A 19729-nucleotide genomic window follows, 5' to 3' on the forward strand; every position below is an offset into this window, starting at 1 on the left:
TGTTTTATTATTTGTTTGTTTATTTTAATGCAGCACTTTTAGTTACCATGTATAAAACTGAAGATTGCTTGAACTTTCCCGGCAGCTGCTTTTCATTGTCGTAAATATTTATCATTTAACGTGTGTGATGTCTAATATGGAAAGGCCACAGGAAAATCAAAACTAAATGGTTTTTGGATCCTTAAACATAACCCATTATGAAGTGTGAAAGTTATGATATATCTGTTGATAAGAACTTATGTTCTGATTATCCTAATCTACATAAAGTTAGGAACTACATGCTGAGTTTCTGGAGAAGTTTTTGTTATAGATCTTGCCCCTCTTGTAATTTACCGTTTTCCAGTGCATATTTGGAATCCAAAGTTGCCTGGAATATATGGGTGTTCTCAAACAAACAAACAAAAAAACTCCGTTAAGTGGGGTGGGGGCTTTCAACAGACTTAAGTAAGATTAATTTCCTTGAGAATATGGGGCATAAAAAGCGTGCATACATCTGATAGCATTAAAAAAATAAAACTTGATCTCTCCTTGCTGTCTTTTCTTTCCTTTTCCAAATTTTTCTTGCATTTCTGCATTGCTTTCAGATGTATGTGTCTCTTATTCAGTTGGTGCTTTCTGCTGCTGTTTGGTCAGCACTAGTCTAGTCTTCAGTTACAGAATATGCTTGTTTGAAATGACAGACCACAGCGTTGGTGCTCTGATCCTTGGTTGCCTTCTGTGGATCTGCTTTCCTGCAAAGCCTCAGTGTGACCTTGGGGGTTGCTTTAAACTAGTGACGATGGATGTGTTACTGATAGGCTGGGGTCCTAAGAGTGCAGTGCTGAAATGAAGCTGATTTCTAGCTGGGTCTATCCACTGGAGTAGTACAGGATCCAGTGGAGCAAGCCTGCAAGTCATCCAATTTTCCTGCTTCACAGAATCCCAAGTAGCTAGTTAAGCTGGCCTCTGAGCTGCTTCGTATTGTCAAAACAGACCAGCTAAGCCCAGAAGACTGGTAACTATTGTCTTGTTATTCTTCCACTTTTTTCTCTCTTTTTTTCATGTCTGCTACCTCTCAGTCTTTGGTCTAATTCCATGTAAAATTCCATGTGCTTCCCTACCAGCCTTTCTTAGCATTAATTACCCTTTCTTAACTGTTGATGAACTGTTGACTTCTCATTCCTTCTGTAACTTGCAAGGAGCTGTGTTCCTGTGTTGTCCTGTCCTATCAGCAGCATGCTACTGCTCATAGTAAAAGCAAAGTGTTGTCACTTTGCTGTTTCGCTTCTTTTGTCCATAAGTTGTTCTTTGGGTATTCATGCACGATATTTGAGCTCCTTGTGTCTAGATGCTGTACACCAGCAGTGGTCTGGGGAGACTCAACTCCAAGTCTGCAGGAGCCACTTCTTTCTTGGTGGATTACAGCCATATTCAAAAACCTGTTCTAGCATTACCTCCCTGAGCAGACTTGACTTTGTGGATGCTGCTCTCAAAAATAACCAGCAGCAGTTGAGGCATTTAGGCAGCATTTCTCTTCATTTCTGTGCTCTGCAGATCTAGTTTGGGACTTGAAGGTTTGGCAGATGTTTTAGTAGCTGATGCTGCTTTGAGATGAAGAAAACCTAATCTAAAGCAAGGCTGACAGGACAAATAATTTCAGCAACCTCAGGCAGAAGACAAAGAAATAGTTTGTTTTGAAAGGATCTTGAGTTTCCTTTTTGTCATGTTTCCTAATATGCCTTGATCATGCATGGCAGGTGATATATTTCTAATTATTTGGTGAGTCAGTGCATTTGCCTTTCACTTCTGCAAACTTGTCCATATCTTTAGACTTCAAGAAAAAAATAAATGTCCTAATCTCTGTAATAATTAAGCTTGTTTGTGTGGGAGATGTGTGAGCTTGTGTTTCTTTTCTAGAGTTAAGCTGCATTCACTAGCATTTGAACAGCTGTTTTCTCAAGTGTTTAAACTCCTCTCCCTTCTTTATAAACTTAATCATCAGATTGGTCTAGTCTGTAAACGACCTTCTGTTTTGCTTTACATTTGTCCTAGGAGTGAAAAGCCAGCAGTGGTCAGAAGAGGCATCAATAGTGTTTCGGAATCTTGTGGAGAAGAAACCTTTGGTGGCACAGATACAGGCAGTTAATGAAAGCACTTACTCTTGGGATCGAAAAATAGTGACTTTTCTTGTGGACACATCTCTTCCAGATACTGATATATGGATTCACGATTTCGTGTCTCAGAGTCTTGTGGAATTTTCAAAGGATGATTAATCGCCGCTTCTGAAATGTAGCAGCTCAGATTCTTTAGCAATAAAATAAGTAACAGGCTTTGAAGAGAAATATAACTACTACATGGCCTTGAACACATGAAGGGGATAAAATTGAACAATCTGTGTTCTGTGAAAAGGGTTTGTTTAACAAGTTTGGGTTCTGTTGACTTCAGTTGACTTTTCTGAAAATTTGCACTTTGTTTACCACTGTAATACTAGAATGTTTGGGTGAAAATATTAGAGTTATTTATCAATAAAACAATGTTGACTTCTGTTCTTGTGATCTTTGCCTAATTCTGGGGGGCTTTTTATCTCATAGCCATTACTCAGAGCCATTACTGGATACTCCTCCCTTTAACTAGCATTTTTATTACTTGGAAGACATGGAAGCAGTCTGAATTTAGTGTCATTATTGGTGGGGGTTTGCCCCTTCCTTAACTTCATAAGAGTTGAATAGTTGAAAGTGCCTTGTTTAGGACACTGCATTTGTGAGGCTTAACTTTCCCAGAAGGCTATGCACTTTGCGTGCTTCCTAGTCTCCTTGCTGTTCTTTAGCCATGATACCACTTTTCTGAATTCTCCGCTCCCCGCCTCACCCCACTGCCTCCCGAATGGTTGCTAAATTCAAGGCATTCCTTTCCCTCTTTGATACCTCGTTTTCATGTATGCTTCTGAGAAACTTTCAAGGACTGCTGTTCCCTGGAGACAGGAGCAAGCAATATTCTATAAGCATGCGGATCAGTGCTTGAAGTCCTCTGAACACAGTATTTTTGGCCTACTTTAGAGCCTGCTCCATTTTTGGCCTTAGAAATATTTAGAGGACCTGTAGGCGCAATTGTATTTCCTAGTCTGCTGCCTAGATTTGAGTCTGCTTGCCATAGTTCCTTAAGATTGTTAAGCACAGTATTGAAGCTTTACACAGTTAATGCCAGCAGAAGGAATTTTTCTGCTTGTGCATAGCTTTATAATCTTTCTAGTAATACACGAGCTGGGCTAAGAAATTCTGGCAGCATGCTGTCTGCATGGGTAAAGGAGACTGGACAGAAAGGGAACCATGACTTGGAAAGGTGCAGTGTATATATAACATTAGGATGGGAGAAAGAAAATGCATGCAAATATTCTGAGGAAGCAAGCTGTTTAAGCATGTAAGACTTACAATTGCACCCTCTTCTTACAATTCTGGTGTCGTTCTGGAGAAGGCCTGAGTGAAGCAGCAAGGAGTACTCTTGGAAGTGTGGTGTCTCTCTGCCTGGACTGTACACAGGGTATAGCAGAGCCCTTATGAAGAGAGTGGGCTAATGCAAATTGCTAGTTAACATGGTCCTGTCCATTTTTAAGTATGCTGAGGTAAGACTCTTAAGTGTACTTGTTGAGAGAGAAGTTATGTTATGTTAATGCCTGAGATACTAATATTTTTCCATATTAATCCCTCCCTCAGCTGCCACTGCAGAGAAGGTGAAGAATGCAGGATGAGAGAATCAATGTGATGATGAAATGCTGCAGGATAAACTTCATGCAAAAGTTTCCTTCTGTGTAGGACTGCTTCTGAGCCTGAAAATCTGAATGGTGCGGGTCATTAAAATGAGACGAGCACTTTCCTGAGCTCCTGAAGACAGAGTTTTCCTCTGTGTCTTAAGAGGAGATGCCACCTTCATCCACAATCTTGCAAAGTTTGATGGCTTCTTAATTGATAATTGTAATAGCATAGGGCGTTTTGCTGGAACTGTTTTGAAGTTTGTCTGATTGTGTGAGAAATGCCCATGATGTGTTTGCATCCTGCGAGGCCTGGGGATCTGCTGTTGGCTGGTTGTTGCTCTGTACCTGTGAACTGATGGCGCAGGCTTTGGGACTCTGCACTTGGAGTATTAGGGGAAAGAGCCTGGCAGATGTTCAAGAGACTCAAGATGCTTTTTGAGCTTGTTGTCTGCTCCTGGAGTATGCCTCACCCTCTCTTTGGTTGTTAATGGCTGTTCCAGAGTCTAAAAAGCCCAGATCAGAAGCAAGGACGATATTCATACAGTCATGCATTTGCACAGCTCATTACTGGAGTTCACATAGGCTGCTTTATGTATTGGTAAAACAAGGTGCAGTCTAACTGATCAGCACACCCAAGAGCACCGCTCTCCTTGCGGTGAATCATTTTATGCATGCGTTGAGTGTACACCCAACCCAAAGTTATTAACACAATGCTGTCTTCAGTTCACAGGCCGTATCAGAGGCTGCATTGAGATGTCTCCCTGTCTTCATGCCCACTATACAGTACCAGCCCTGTCTTACGTAGCTCCATTACTAGTCCATTACGCTACAGGTATTCTGCTGTTACTCAGTTACTTACCTACTGTCTTCTTATGCTGTCTGTGAATTCAGTTGCCAAGCTATGATTTTACACCTCCTTTTAATGTTACTTTTTTATCCCACTGAGCAGCCTGTAAGATTCTCTGAAACATTAGCTAACTGACCTGCTAGTGCTATTTGAGTACATTTTGTGCTCTGGCTTTGAAAAACATGCAGAAGGTGTTGGCTGTACAAAATGTTGAACACTCTGCATTTGTTGAAGTTCCTGATCCATGAAGTAGTGTAATTAGTAGTTAGTCTGCTGTCCCTAGGAGTCGTTAGACCGGCCTGCTCTGTGTAGGTTGTTAATTCACACAGAATGCTGCGTGGTTTTTAGCTTCAGTTTTTCAGCAGTCTGTGTTTGGGGTTTGTTGTGAATGGTTCCTCTGCTTTCATGAATGCGTGACACCTCACGAGGGGTGCTTCCATGGCATGTGTCTGAATCGAGCAGGTGGTAGAGTTACTGTTTCACACTATCTTTCCATTCTGACTGCTATTAGAAAGGCCTCCACAGTAATCCTGCACGCAGTTCTGGGCACTGTCCTGCAAGAAAGATGTGGATTAGTTACAGAGAATCCAGATGAAAGCAAGAACAAAGTAAGTCTAGAAAACCTGGCTTAAATAGAAGGATTTGTAGTTAGTCTGGATAGGAGAAGGCTAAGGAGGAGAAGACTTTCAAAAGTTTTCACTGATAAAGCATCTGTTTTTATATGTAGGGAAAACAGGACACATATAAGGGCTTGAACTGCAGAAAAGTGAGTTTAGGTCAGGTGTTAGGCAATGTTCTAAAGAGAGGGGGAAAGCCTGGAAATCCACTAGAACTCCAGTTTCATTATAAATGCCCAAAACAGGTAGGATGTGTCTGCAGAAGCCCAGCTGACCCTCCTTTGGGATGTGGAGATGCAGTATGTAGTTCTTGGGACCCCACCCACGATAACTTTCCAGTCAGAAAAGGGAATGCAGCATTGTTAGACATGTTTTGTGGATCATTGTGGATTTTATAAAGTGGAAAATGAGCATTCATTACCTAGGGAGAACAGATGACACTGTAATAATTAAAAAAACAAAGCACATCTCTTACTTTCCCCAGGCTGTGAACAATAAGCACTTTCAAACCACCTCTTTTCTGTTTATCCTATCCCAGCGAGGCCTGGGAAGTGTGGGGCTGGAGAAGCGTTCAGGTGGACTGCCCTCCTGTGATACACCTGGGGCCCTCTCCACTCTTGGCTTGTGGCTGCTGGTGGAGACCAGACAGCAGAGGTAAGGAGGAACTAGGGGCTGATACGTAGTGGGAGATTTGTTAAAAAAGATTATAGGACAAATCCATGGGACTTTACGGTGACTCAAAGGTGAGACAGGGGAAAGGAGATTTGGCAGTTGTTACTAAAACTGTTGACACCACGAGGCTGGAAGGCAGCTCTCTGGGCTGATGGCAGACTTGGAGCTGCTCTAGGAGGTGGCTGTCACTGGATACACGGGAGAAATTGTCAGGCAGTAAAATAAGACATGGAATTAGTAGATGCATTTATACAGAGGGCATTTGTGGTGAAGCAGCTTTAATGAAGTGCCAGGCTTGCAGCCGCAGAACCCCAGCAGCACTGGTAGCAGGACCACCCCCAGCCGGAGGTCAGGGCGGCCCTGACCTGGGGCGGCTGAGCCTGGAGACCCCCTGCTTGCCCCGTCCCAGGGCTGCACCACTGCTCCCGGGGAAAGAGGTTTTCCAGCCGCTGCCTCGGGGGGCTTCGCGGTGACCTGGGTCCCCTGGCTCGGAGCTCTGAAGGAAGCTGCCACGGGGCGAAAGGCAGGCGGCAGCCTCCCTAAATCGTTAAAGGCAGGAGAGACCCTCGGGAAGCAAACGCTGCCCTGGCTGCTCCGCGCAGCTCCGCCGTCCCCGCAGCGCCCGCCGTGCCCTGGGCACGGACGCTGCAGATTGGCCGTCCCGGCTGCGGGCGGAGGGTAAGGACGGACCAAACCCGGGACTCGGGCACAGCAGTTCCCGGCCGGGAGGGGCGACGGGGCCGGCCCCCGCTGAGTGACGGCCGGGCCGGGGCTGGGGCCGGACCCCCGCCCCTCGCAGCGGCGGAGACGGCGCGGGCAGGTCGCGCCGCCCGGGCTCGGCTCGGCTCGGCTCGGCTCGCGGGTACGGTAAGCGGGCGGAGGGCCCGGCCCGGCCCGGCCCTTATCTGGGCAGAATATTTGGCCGGCACCGGACGGCACCGGCTCGACAGAAATAGCGGCCGCCTGCGCGCTGCGTGCGCCCGGCAGCGCGCAGGGGAGCCTGCCTGTTGCCTGCCTGCCTGCCTGCCTGCCGCCTGCCTGCCTGCCGCCTGCCTGCCTGCCTGCTGCCTGCCGGGGGCCGTGCGCGGAGGATCGGAGCCTGCGCCGGGCTGCGGGGCGGCTGTCCCCCGCCGTGGGGCAGGCGGCAGCCGGCGGCGCTCCGCATGTCCTCGGCAGAGCGCGGCGATCGCTCCCGGGGACGGCGGGGCAGCGCCGGGAGGTGCTGGCGGGGGGGCAGCGGGTTGCGGGGGGCGCTGGTGGTTCTTCTTTACTGCTGTTGCGTTTGTAATCCTGGGAGCTCGGCTAGGAAATGGTTCTCCAGGGGTGGATCCGTAGCAAGCCACGTTGCTTTTGTACGGGAAGAGTAGAAAGTAGCAGGGGCGGGGGGAAGATTCCCTGAGTCTTTGTGATGTATTTTCCATGGCCATACTTTGTCCGGCTTGAGTTGGTCACTGCCTTGCTTGAAAGGCGTTGCCTATCTCAACGATAATTTTCCTTCACTCAGCTGGATGCAGCTTCTGCCTTCACTCATGTGCCGTCCTGATGTGCTCATGTATCTGCTTTGCTTTTGAAATGGTCCTGGATGATTTGTTGGGCAGAACCCATTGCCCATTGCCCCGTTTCTGGGCTGGCTGCCTTACCCCTAGGCAGAGGTCCTCTCTCTTAGTTGCTTTATGTCGTGCCTTGGGTATTGGGCCTTGAGCCAGAAAGGTGCTCAGCCATGTGGCTGAGGTTATTTTTAAGTGTATATAAAATCCCTCCCTCATGAGTGACCCGCTAGCTCAGGCAGTAGTGTAGAATGAATTCCTCTTGTCATCAGAGACAGCATTAAAGCCAAGCACTGTCTTGCTGGTACCATGGTGCCCAGGGCCGAATGCCTTTTGCAGTGGTGTAGAAGGGTCTGCACTGTTGTCTGTTGACAGCCTCTGTACCTGTAGCCCTAGTGTACATGCGTTTGCGGGTTCCAACAAGCACGCTCCATCATATGCTCACTGCTGCTCATTTCAAGGTCGCTGTTTTCCTCCTGTCAGGGCTCCTCCCACCACCCCCCCCCCCCCCCCCCCCCCTCAGCATTTCTTTGTTTTCCAGCCTGATTTGTCTTGTTCTTTTCTCCACACATTTCTCAGCTGTGATGGTCTGCTGGCTTTTCTCCAGATAATATGTTTTTGCATAATTTTGAGAATATGTTGCTGCCTCCCCTCCTGCTTGGTGTATTTGGGAAGGTCAAACAGATGTGGAGACAGCCTGGTCTAGCTCATTACTGATTTCCTTTGCCCATGTTTTACTTTCATTCACCCAATTTGTTTTATCTTTTCCAGAGATCCTGAATGATCCTTTTGTAAGAAGGGTCTGTCCCCTGTTGCTATATGTGTAACTCCATCCCCCAGAGCGATGTGCTACTGAATGTAATGTTTGCAGATAAATTGTTTTACTTTCCTGTTTGCTGCTTCACTGTTTTCCAGGCTTGTGGAGTTTTTGTGAAAGCCCAGCACAGCTCAAGGGGAGGAGGCTGGGATCTGCTTTCTGTTTTTTTCCTCTGTAGTTGACACCCATTTGCAAATCATGAGCAAATCTGTCATCTGTCTTCACTTCTTTATACCAGGCAGGGACTTCTAGTCAAAAGGTGTTTACTTTGTAAAATTACCAGACTCTTGGAAGAAACAGGAGATAAAAATTGTGTTCCATGGCTCCATGTTGCTAGATGGCCACATGGTTTTTGTCACAGGACCTCAGCACTGCCGGTGGCTTGGCGGTTCTCTAGTCCATCCCCAGCTCACAGCAGATCTCTTCTCAACCAAGGAGGTTGTGACTTCATGTGGCCTATGTCTAGAAACCCCCAAAGATGGAGACCCCACCTCCCTGGTGCCCTGTCCCAGAGCTGCATCACCCTCCTGGGAGGGAGTTCTTCCTACTCCTTCATGGTGAGTGAGATAAACACGTATTAGAGGCTATCCTGGGTCGGACCAAAGTCTGTCCAACCCAGGATACTCTAGCTGGCAGCAACCAGTAGCAGACGCCCTGGGAGAAGCACGGAAAGAAGGCTACAGCGATGCCTCCCCAGAGCTCTGCCCTGTTCCAGCACTGTGCCATTTAGTAGCTCTCCCAGCTGGAGGTGATATCTTTGTTTCTTCAGGCATTGGAGGACCGTGTGAGGGTCCCACCTCTGTGAAAAGTCTCACTTGGGTTTGGTGCACAGCATACACCACGTGCTCATTGCTGCTGGAACAGCACTCGTTTTGCTCCTTTGTTCATTAAGCATCAACCTGTCAGGGCTTACTGGGTGCACCTTGATGGTGCATTTCAGTTTCACATCCTCTGCTTCAACCGCACTGGCCGTGGGGTGGGATCAGGAATATGCAGACATATGTGTGTTACTAACGGCATGCTGTGCTTTGCTCTGGGCAATCTGGCTGGGCTTCTCTTTTACAGGACATCGCCATGGGCTGTCGAAGGGTCCAAGGCACTGCTCAGTGCAAGACAGGAGCCTTTCTGCTCCCGTGTTCATGTGGCATCCATCAGGTTCAGCTGCTCCCTGCACCTCGAGCGTGCCAGAGAAGCAGGAGTCCATCTGAGGACTAACAGAAGTTCAGGCAAGAAACCCAGCATGCCTTTTCAGAGGAGATTGTGCCAGCTGTGAAGTTTCTAAGTGGAAGGTGGAAGTGGAAGGGTACAAGTTACAGAGCAGGAACTTAGCGCACGGTGTCACTTAATGACTCAAGTGTGCCCACGCTCTTTTCATAGGGATTAGTAATTAAGCAATTAAGTACATGCCAGGTGCATGAGAGAACCTCACCCCAAATAGGAGAACACATAATGGTGTTTACATCACAGAAACGTGGTGGGATGACTCACATGACTGGAGTGCTGTAATGGATGGCTACAAGCTTTTCAGAAGGGCCAGGAGAGGAAAGAGAGGTGGTGGGGTGGCCCTTTACATTAGGGGGTGTTTTGATTGTATAGAGCTTAAGGATAGTGATGGTAAGGTTGAGTGCCTATGGGTAAGAATCAGGGGGAAGGCCAGCAAGGCAGATATCCTGGTGGGAGTCTGTTATAGACCACCCAACCAGGATGAAGAGGCAGGTGAGCTATTCTACAAGCAGCTGGCTGATATTTCACGATCGATAGCCCTTGTTCTAATAGGAGACTTTAATTTGCCGGCTGTCTGCTGGAAACTCAACTCAGCGGAAAAGAGGCAGTCTAGGAGGTTCCTGGAGTGTGTGGAAGATAACTTCCTAGCATAACTGGTTAGTGAGCCCACCAGGGGAGGTGCCCCGCTAGACCTGCTGTTTACAAACAGAGAAGGTCTGGTGGGAAATGTGGTGGTTGGAGGCTGTCTTGGGCATACCAACCACGAAATGATGGAGTTTTCGATTCTTGGGGAAAGAAGGACGGGGGTCAACAAAACCTCTACCTTGGACTTCCAGAGGGCGGACTTCGGCCTATTTAGGACACTGGTTCAGAGAGTCTCATGGGAAATAGTTCTTGATAACAAAGGGGTCCAGGAAAACTGGACATGCTTTAAGAAAGAAATCTTAAAGGCGCAGGAGCAGGCCATCCCCATGAGCCAACAGACGAGCCGTGGGGGAAGAATTCTGGCTTGGTTGAACAGGGGGCTTTCGCAGGAACTTAGGGGAAAAAAGAAGGTTTATGATCTTTGGAAAAAGGGGCAGGCAACTCAGGAAGAGTACAAGAATGTGGTTAGGTCATGGAGAAGGAAAATTAGAAAGGCAAAAGCTCGACTGGAACTCAGTCTGACCACTGCAGTAAAAGATAATAAAAAGTGTTTTTGTAAATACATAAATGACAAAAGGAGATCAAGGGAATATCTCCATTCCTTATTGGATGCGGGGGGGAACATTGTGACCAGGGATGAGGAGAAGGCTGAGGTGCTTAACACCTTTTTTGCCTCAGTCTTTCACAGTAAGACCGATTATCCTCAGGGCAACTGCCCCGCTGAGCCAGTAGACAGAGACATGGAGCAGAATAGACCCCCTGTAATTCAGGAGAAAGTAGTTAGCGACTTGCTGTGCCACTTGGACCCTCACAAGTGTACGGGACCGGACGGTATCCACCCAAGGGTACTGAGAGCGCTGGTGGAAGAGCTTGGTCAGCTGCTCTCCATTATTATCAGTCCTGGCTAACCGGGGAGGTCCCAGGTGACTGGAGGCTGGCCAATGTGATGTCCATCCACAAGAAGGGCCAGAAGGAGGCTCCTGGGAACTACAGGCCTGTCAGCCTGACCTCGGTGCCGGGGAAGGTCATGGAACAGATCATCTTGAGTGCGATTACACAGCACCTAGAGGACAACCAGGGGATCAGGCCCAGTCAGCACGGGTTTAGGAAAGGCAGGTCCTGCCTGACCAACCTGATCTCTTTTTATGACCAGGTGACCCACCTAGTGGAAGAGGGAAAGGCTGTGCATGTAGTATACTTGGACTTCAGCAAAGCCTTTGATACTGTCTCCCACAGCATTCTCCTGGATAAGCTGGCAGCCCACGCCTTGAACAAGTGCACTCTTCGCTGGGTTAAGAACTGGCTGGATGCCTGGGCCCAGAGAGTGGTGCTGAATGGTACTGCATCCAGTTGGCGTCTGGTCACTAGCGGTGTTCCCCAGGGCTCAGTTCTGGGGCCGGTGATGTTCAATATCTTTATAGATGATCTAGACGTAGGGATTGAGTGCACCCTCAGTAAATTTGCAGATGACACCAAGCTGGGTGGGAGTGTCGATCTGCTGGAGGGTAGGAAGACCTACAGAGGGATCTGGAGAGGTTAGATAGATGGGCCAAGACCAACAGCGTGAGGTTCAACAAGAACAAGTGCCGGGTCTTACACTTTGGCCACAACAACCCCATGCAGCGCTACAGGCTGGGGGAAGAGTGGTTAGAAAGCGGCCCGGCGGAAAGAGACCTGGGGGTGCTGATCGACAGCTGGCTAAACATGAGCCAGCAGTGTGCCCAGGTGGCCAAGAAGGCCAACAGCATCCTGGCTTTTATCAGATAGTGTGGCCAGCAGGACTAGGGAAGTGATTGTCCCCCTGTACTTGGCACTGGTGAGGCTGCACCTCGTGTACTGTGTCCAGTTCTGAGCCCCTCCCTTCAAGAAAGACGTTGAGGTGCTGGAGCGAGTCCAGAGGAGGGCAACAAAGCTGGTGAAGGGTCTAGAGCGGCTAGGGGGAACTAGGATTGTTTAGCCTGGAGAAAAGGAGGCTGAGGCTGAGACCTTATCGTTCTCTACAACTACCTGAAAGGAGGTTGTAGTGCGGTGGGGGTCAGCTTCTTCTCCCAGCCAACTAGTGACAGGACTAGAGGACATAGCCTCAAGCTGTGCCAGGGGAGGTTCAGGTTAGACATTAGGAAAAATTTCTTCACAGAAAGGGTCATTAGGCATTGGAATGGGCTACCCAGGGAGGTGGTGGAGTCACCATCCCTGGAGGTGTTTAAGAAAAGACTGGATGTGGCACTTAGTGCCATGGTCTAGTTGACACAGTGGTGTTAGGTCAGAGGTTGGACTCGATGATCCCAGGGGTCTCTTCCAGCCTAGTTGAATCTGTGCTTCTGTGAAGTGTGTGCCTTAAAAATAAGCAAAGGGTGAGATACAGCTGGGATAGTTTGTCTTCGGGCTTTGGCAGAGTTTGACCCCGTTACGTGTTGCCTGGTCGCCAAACATCCAGGCTATTTGCTGGATGGCTCTGATAAGAAAGACCACTTGGTAAGAACCAGTATTGAGTTGTGTGGCTTGCAGGCTGCAGGAGTCTTGAGGAGAGGAGGGCCAGGAGGTACAGGCAGTTTCTGAGTATTGGGTTAGGATCTGGGTGAGCTGCACCTCCTGGCATGCAAGGAGAGAGGAAGGTCTAGGAGAGTGCAACCAGCATAAGACTTCCCTCAGCACCAGTGGATGAAGGGAGAGGTTACTTTGGTTCAGCACAGGGAGCTTTCCCTAGTACATGCGTGACCTCGGACAACAGGCCATTTGCTGTGGAGCTGTCAAGTGCAAGGATGGGAACGTCAGGTCTGGCATGAGGATCCCCATAGGAATGAAGCAGCATCATCAGTAAGTGTATGGCGTATTGAACTTCATTGCTGTAGGGTTCTGGGTGGTGATGATAACTTCAGATAGTGTTATGTGTTTTGCATGGTCAGCATGTTGTTTAGAGAGGCAGAAGTCACAGTATGCTTTGATAGATCCAAAATGCCTCCTTCCAGATGTTTCTTTTCAAATATTTTACTAAGGCGAACACGAACCTCAGTGTGTCTTGGGTTAACAGCTTCTGGTTGTGAGATTTTTATAAAACCAGCGGAAATACAGATCTTCCTTGGAGAAGTCTGAGTTTCCTGGAGGGACAGCAGATTCCTGTTTGGATTTTATTAGGCATGAGCCTCTTGCAGAGAGGCTGACAGGGGCTCAGTCTTTCTAGTTGATGGCTGGCTTGCCTTGGAGCAGTGAGGGTGTGTGCTGAGCTCTGCTTTCTGCATCCGACATGACAGAGCTTCTCACTGTCTGGAGTATCCCCTGTTCTTTTCTTTGTCCACTCTTTTCATCCAGGACATGAATGTACTGGCACTGCCCAGCTCTGCTGTGAGAAGGCTAAGGGATGAAGATATGTCTGATGGGCACTGCTCACTGAGCAGGGGCTGGGGACATCAACTACTTTGTATGCTCTATTTTACTGAGAATTGTTCAAGATGATGCTTGGCTACTCTGCAAGCTGCACAAGGGCTTCTCAGCATGAGAAAACTGCAAAGCAAGATGCTGTGATGGTCTCCTGGAGGCTGAGTGGCTCACTCTCATGCTGCAGAAGCAAGGGGTTTAGCCAAGGTGACCTTCAACCATGTCTGAGCTCATGGTGGTTTAACAGTTCGTTTCAGGGGAAGGCAGCTAAACCCCTTGTGTTGAACCAGAACCAGAATTCAAACTTGAATCACAGCAGTGAGGACTTTGCTCCAGCTGAATAAATTGAGTGCAGAAAACAAAAAGTTTTTGTGAAATGTAGAGGATCCGCTTGGAGCCCAGTTCCCATCCTGTGTAACCTCCTGGCATTCAGGGGAGCAACCTGGACAGTTGGACAGACCTGCGCATTCTTCTGAGACCAAGTCATAGAAAGTTTAGATGGGAAGGGACCTCTGGAAGTTCCCAGTGCCCTCCTTTGAGCAGGCCTAGCCCCAGAGCTGTATCAGGTTGCCCAGGGCATTGTCCAGTTGAGCATCGGATATCCGAGGATGGAGATCCCACCATCTCTCTGGTCCCTGTCCAAGGGCTGCACCACTCTTGCAGCAAGAAATTTTCCCCTGATGTCCAGTTAGTTAGAATTTATCTTGCCACAGCTTGTTCCCACTGCCCCCTGTCCTTCTGCTGTGCACCTCTGAGGAAAGCCTGGTTCTGCCTTCTCTGGAAATCCTTTCCCTTTAGGCAGTGGATGACTGACTGTGATTAGATCCCACTGCAGCCTTCTCCTCTCCAGGCTGAAGAAGTCCAGTTCCCTCTACTTCTGCTTGCATCTTCTGTGTCACAGCCTCCTGCCCATCCTGATGGCCCTGCACTGGAGTCTCTTCAGCTTGCCAAGAGTTGTCTTCTACTGGGGGGCATCAAACTGGATGCAGCATCCAGCTGCAGCCTCAGCAGTGCTAAGCGGAGGGGAATACCCACCGATGTGGGCCTCCTGGCTAGATGCTTTCTAGCACAGCTTGGACTGCAAGTCCACTGCAGAGTCTATAGGAAGTCTCTTGTAGCTTTAACGAGATGTTTCAATATCTTGTACATTCAAGGTGGTGATGCAGAGCCCAAGCAGATCAACAGTGCTTGACACTGTAGCCTGGGTCTCTGTTTATGGCTTGTTAAAAAGGTGCTTTCCTCTCTGGCTGAGAAAATGAGATCACCCTAAAAAAAATTCTACCAAAAACATGCAGGAGATGGTTCCCTTAAAAGGACTGGCTTTAGATATTTATCCTCCTTTCATTTCTCCAAGCCAAAGACTCGACATTTAGCGAGAATGATGTTCACTTGAAACAGGGCAAACATCTGACTGCCTGTAATGCAGATGTGGGGCACACAGTCATCTCCAAGGCCACTGCTGGGCTCTGGTTGCGTCTGCCAGAGCAGGGACTGCTGGCTCCATGTGTGCTGTTTGTACCTGTGTGCTGGGAGGAGAGCATTCGTGTACCAGCACACTGCATTTGCCTCTCTCGTGACCAGGGTAACTAGTGACAAGAGGCACCCAGCGATCCAGACTTTGGATGCGTAAAGCTGTGTGATGACACTGGGGATGGATCCAGCTCCTCCTGTGCTCTGCTCTGCTTTGCTACTGGGTTTTGCAAAATTTGCATAGACTCACGTTTATAGATGTGGTCTCAGAAGGAGCTGATACGCATCTTTCCCTCTGTTGTTACTGGATCTGGCTCTAATTTGTTGATCCCTTCTGGAAACTGGCTGTGGAGTCAGGCTGTTGCACACCAGCACCTGAGTATGCTGGGATGCAAGCCCAGGGTTAGCAAGCTGTCCCATGAGCTGCAGGACCAGCAGAGAGTCACTTTTTGGTGGATAGATGTCCTTCCTCCCTACATCCCCACTGCGTCTGCTCCAGTTCTACCACTTGTAACAGCTCACCCTTCTTCAAGTGCTTCTGGTACACCCCCTTCCTCTAGACTTCCCTGCAAATGCCCCAGCTCTCTCCCTCATTCCCTGGCTGTCAGCCGAAGGAGATGCCTGGCCTTGCTTCATGTTACACCTGCGCTGATGGACCCTTTGCACGCATGGGCAGCTTGACAAGGAATTAGGGTTTGAGTCCTGTATGAGATTTCATTAAAGTTGGCTAATGGCTTTAAGGTTTATTAGAGGTCTGAGAGGCCACATAAAAATACAGTCTTCATTTAAGAAACCAGCTGGAGCTGATTTGCTCCTCTCATCTGCACAGTGTGCGTCTTGGATTTACACCTGGGTGATTCACTGAGGTCTAAATGTATTCACGGAAGGTGCTTAACTTCTCTTGAGTTTATAGGAAATGGTCACTTGAGGTGTGTATTGTTATTTTTATACTGCAAAAATAATAGCTCTGAACTTTGACTCAGGTTTATACTTCAGCTGTTAAAAAATCTCATAAATCAAAACCCTGCATGAGTCAAATAGAAACTGTTCTTGACCCAAGCTATTCCTCAGAAGGTCAACTCCTGCTTCTGGTGCTGCTTAAAACCAGCTTTCATCCTGAATAGCCTTCTGCCTTCAGACTTGGCAGTTTTTCCAAGAACCATCAATATCTATGCTGGTGATGCTTGTTGGCTGCCTCCTTATCTCAGAAACGAAGCCCTTGGTCTGCATTCTTATTTCAAAGCACTGAAAAAGTTTCCCAGTAGATTTGAGGGTTGTTTGCTGGGACGGTGTGGATGTTCATTTCTTCAGCCGGGGCAGGGTACACAGAGTTCCCATCCTCTGCCTTTTGCTGGTGATTCGGCGTGGCTGGTGACTGGGGATGCACCAAACCTGCGGCGTGCTGCAGACCCCGGGGCCGTGGGAGCGACAGCCGCCTGCTGCAGCCTGCCGCAGGACTCTGAAATCGGGCTCGGCCTGGGCCGATAACAGAACTTATCACCGAAAAGCCCTGTTACTTTCGCTGAGGTTAGTTGCTCTTTCTCCTCGTGTGTGTATGAAAAGAAAAGGGCTTTCCATAGCTTCCTGCTGTCGGCGTGGTGGAGCGCATGGGAGGTTGTGCAGTCAGAGGCTGGGCTTCTCCGCACGAGCAGGACTGCCCTCATGCAGCGTCACGGCACGCAGGGGAAATCAGGCTCTGTGTTTTCTCTATGACATTTTTGTGTTTTCTTGGAATTTGTCTTGCTCGCTGCTGTTTCTGTCGCTTTACCTGGTTCTGCTTTCCCGTTTGTTCTTTTTCCTGGGCTTGTCAGAGCATTGAGGCATGATCCTGCAGATCCTCTGACGCGGCGATGCCTGTGCTGCTCCGCAGCCTCCCCGAGCAGCCCGTTGCAGCCTGAGCCCATTGCTGCCCTGCTCCTGCCCCCCCCTGCTCGCCAATCTGAGGAGTATGACCACATCCCTGTGCCTGCTCTCTGCCGGGGATGGGACACTGTGGTCCCATGTGGGCCGTGTTCCCCAGGTCTCTGCAGATTCCTGGCGTGGAGGTCGGTGCTGCTGTCATGTTTCAGTGCCCCAAAAAAGGCACAGTGCTGCAGGGGAGCCATACTGGTGCAGGGCAGTGAAAGGACTATTTCCAGTGTCGTATAGGATGCTTTTCGTTTTCACTTGTTCTACAGCATCCATTTGTTTGTTCAGTGGTTCTTTCTGACCCTTCAGAAACAAACTATTCCATCCCCCTCATAATCACAAATGTTGCCTTTTTTGTTTTGTTTTGTTTTCCTACATTCATGATAGGAACAGTCTTCCCTGTAGATTACCTATGGTGTATGTTCATCTCCCATCCAACTTCATTTTTCTCCTTGAACCTTTTTATTGGTCTTCACGCATACTAGCGTGTGTGCTCCTCAGACTTACCAAGTGTCAGTGTTTGGGCTGTCTTCTCATGTGGCTGGTGAATACTTTGGACAATGAGACCTAATATCTTGCTATCTTGATAGCTGATATGAATTTCAATTTTTAGAGGACTTAAAGTTGTAATAGCATCAGTCCTGTGCAGCTTCTGTGTATTACATGTACGTTTTGTTGTGAAGTTGCCTTTGTTGATTGAATAAAAAGTATATTAGCAAGTTTAATAAAAAATAGCAGGAAATCGAAGCTGCCACTTAGGAAGGCATTGAGAATAGACTTGATGGAGCAGATTTGTGGTGAATGAGGGTTAACTCTTTCCTGAACATCCAGAAGTGTGTGGATTTAAAATTTGAATATAATATTGCAGTTGTGCTGGAGGATCTTGTTATTTCTTTGGAGCGCAGGTGTGTGGGGGACCTGTTTTAAACCATGCTTGAACCCTAGCATGTGTCAGGGAGAGCTGTTTGTGGCAGTGGGTGTTTCAGCACGTTGTATCAACGAAAACAATGATGCTTAGGCAGAATTTACCTGCTTTCTTATTTTTGGCAGCACAGAGCCCTCTTGCCATTTACAGCAGACGGGCTGTTTGCTTTTTCTCCCAGCACTCATTAGCGAGATAGAGTAGAAGGGGCCTGGGATGTGGAGATAAGCCAGTGGACGTCCTGGTCCTGGAGGCTGTGCTGGAGGATGCGACGCTAAACCCACACAGCTCGTTGGGTGGGCAGGGGAGCGGTACAAAACGTCCTGGTGCCACGGGCACGGCTCATGCTCCTGATGTGCTCTCCGTGGGAGCTGCACGAGTTGTCGTCATTGCACCGACGAGGCTGTGAGGGCACTGTCCCCCTCCCCGCAGCTCTGCTTGGGGTACGCAGCAAACGAAATCCTCCCCGCGGGGATTTCAGCTGTGTTTCAGCGGGCTCTGCACCTGGCCTCAGCCCTCAGGGACTTTTGCTATATGCAGCCCCAGCTTCGTCTCTCTGCAAGATGCTTTGAAACCCGGAGCGTTTTCCAAAAGCGTTGCCTGGGCGCGCTGACATCCGAGGTCCGTCCTGCCTTTCGCCTCTCGGTGCTGACAGCCTCCGTCCTTCTGGCCAGAGGAGACAAGGTCAGCCCGTCGGAGCCTGCGCTCTGGTCCCAGTCGAGCTGCCACTTGCAGGCTGCCCCTGATTGCTGGGAAGGGGCTGTGGCTGCCTCTGGGAGTAGTTGTCCCCATGGAGATTGCCATGTGCGTGGCAGGTGTTGGTATTTTAAGCCATTACAGAATTTAGCAGCTTGGGATGGTTTATCCTCTGCATTCCTGCCTGCTCTTAGCTCCAGCTCCTTCTGCGGCAGAACAGTCAAAACTAAAAATTGAATGTGAAAAACAGGCTAGTCGTGGTTCATGCACTTCAATCTAAGTTGCAGTGGCACAGCACATCTCCAGATCTGGGTCCAGGCTGCTTTTCTAGGATCTCCCGCATCAGAGTAATAATAATTGCTGTAACAACAAGCGTTTGTTCATGGGTGATTGTGATAGAATCATAGAATCATAGAATGGTTTGGGTTGGAAGGGACCTTAAAGATCATCTAGTTCCAACCCCTCTGCCACGGGCAGGGACACCTTTCCACTAGACCAGGTTGCTCAAAGCCTTGTCCAGCCTGGCCTTAAACACTGCCAGGGAGGGGGCATCCACAGCTTCTCTGGGCAACCTGTGCCAGTGTCTCATCACCCTCATGGTAAAGAATTTCTTCCTAATATCTAATCTAAATCTACCCTCTTTCAGTTTAAAACCATTACCCCTCATCCTGTCACTCCATGCTCTTGTAAAAAGCCCCTCTCCCACATTCCTGTAGTCCCCTTCAGGTACTGGAAGGCTGCTAGAAGGTCTCCCCGGAGCCTTCTTTTCTCCAGGCTGAACAGCCCCAATTCTCTCAGCCTGTCTGCATAGGAGAGGTGCTCCAGCCCTCTGATCATCTTCGTGGCCCTCCTCTTGACTCGCTCCAACAGCTCCATGCCCTTCTTATGTTGGGAGCCCCAGAGCTGGACGCAGTGCTCCAAGTGGGGTCTCACGAGAGTGGAGTAGAGAGGCAGAATCACCTCCCTCAGCCTGCTGGCCACACTGCTTTTGATGCAGCCCAGGATACAGTTGGCCTTCTGGGCTGCCAGTGCACATTGACAGCTCATGTTGAGCTTCTCATCAACCATCGCCCCCAAGTCCTTCTCCTCAGGGCTGCTCTCAATCCATTCTCCGCCCAGCCTGTATTTGTGCTTGGGATTGCCCCGACCCACATGATAAAGGTTCTGCTTTTCTCTGTGCTGACCAGAAGGGCAGCCTTACTGGGACTGAGCTGCTGGACGTGGCTCCTTGCCTGACTGGTTCACGGTTGCGTGGCTGCTGC

General features: G+C 48.9%; 2 protein-coding genes across 3 annotated transcripts in view; both read left to right on the forward strand.

Annotated features, from left to right (window-relative positions):
* TDRD7 (tudor domain containing 7) overlaps positions 1-2487 on the forward strand; it is a 53322-nt gene extending 50835 nt beyond the window's left edge. Inside the window, exon 16 of the mRNA XM_068422654.1 lies at positions 2032-2487. Within this exon, the coding sequence (XP_068278755.1) occupies positions 2032-2252 (221 nt within the window). The 3' untranslated portion in view covers positions 2253-2487. The remainder of the gene's footprint in view (positions 1-2031) is intronic.
* Positions 2488-6618: 4131 nt separating this feature from the next.
* Positions 6619-19729, forward strand: part of TMOD1 (tropomodulin 1) — a 35012-nt gene continuing 21901 nt past the window's right edge. Inside the window, exon 1 of one of the 2 annotated variants that reach the window (XM_068422060.1) lies at positions 6619-6725. The gene's annotated coding sequence lies outside the window, so the exon portion shown is untranslated. Of the gene's footprint in view, positions 6731-19729 lie in introns of both variants that reach the window. The other variant, XM_068422061.1, reaches the window with a different exon arrangement.

The sequence above is a fragment of the Nyctibius grandis genome, chromosome Z, assembly GCF_013368605.1.
Source record: "Nyctibius grandis isolate bNycGra1 chromosome Z, bNycGra1.pri, whole genome shotgun sequence".
In the NCBI taxonomy this organism is placed as follows: domain Eukaryota; kingdom Metazoa; phylum Chordata; class Aves; order Nyctibiiformes; family Nyctibiidae; genus Nyctibius; species Nyctibius grandis.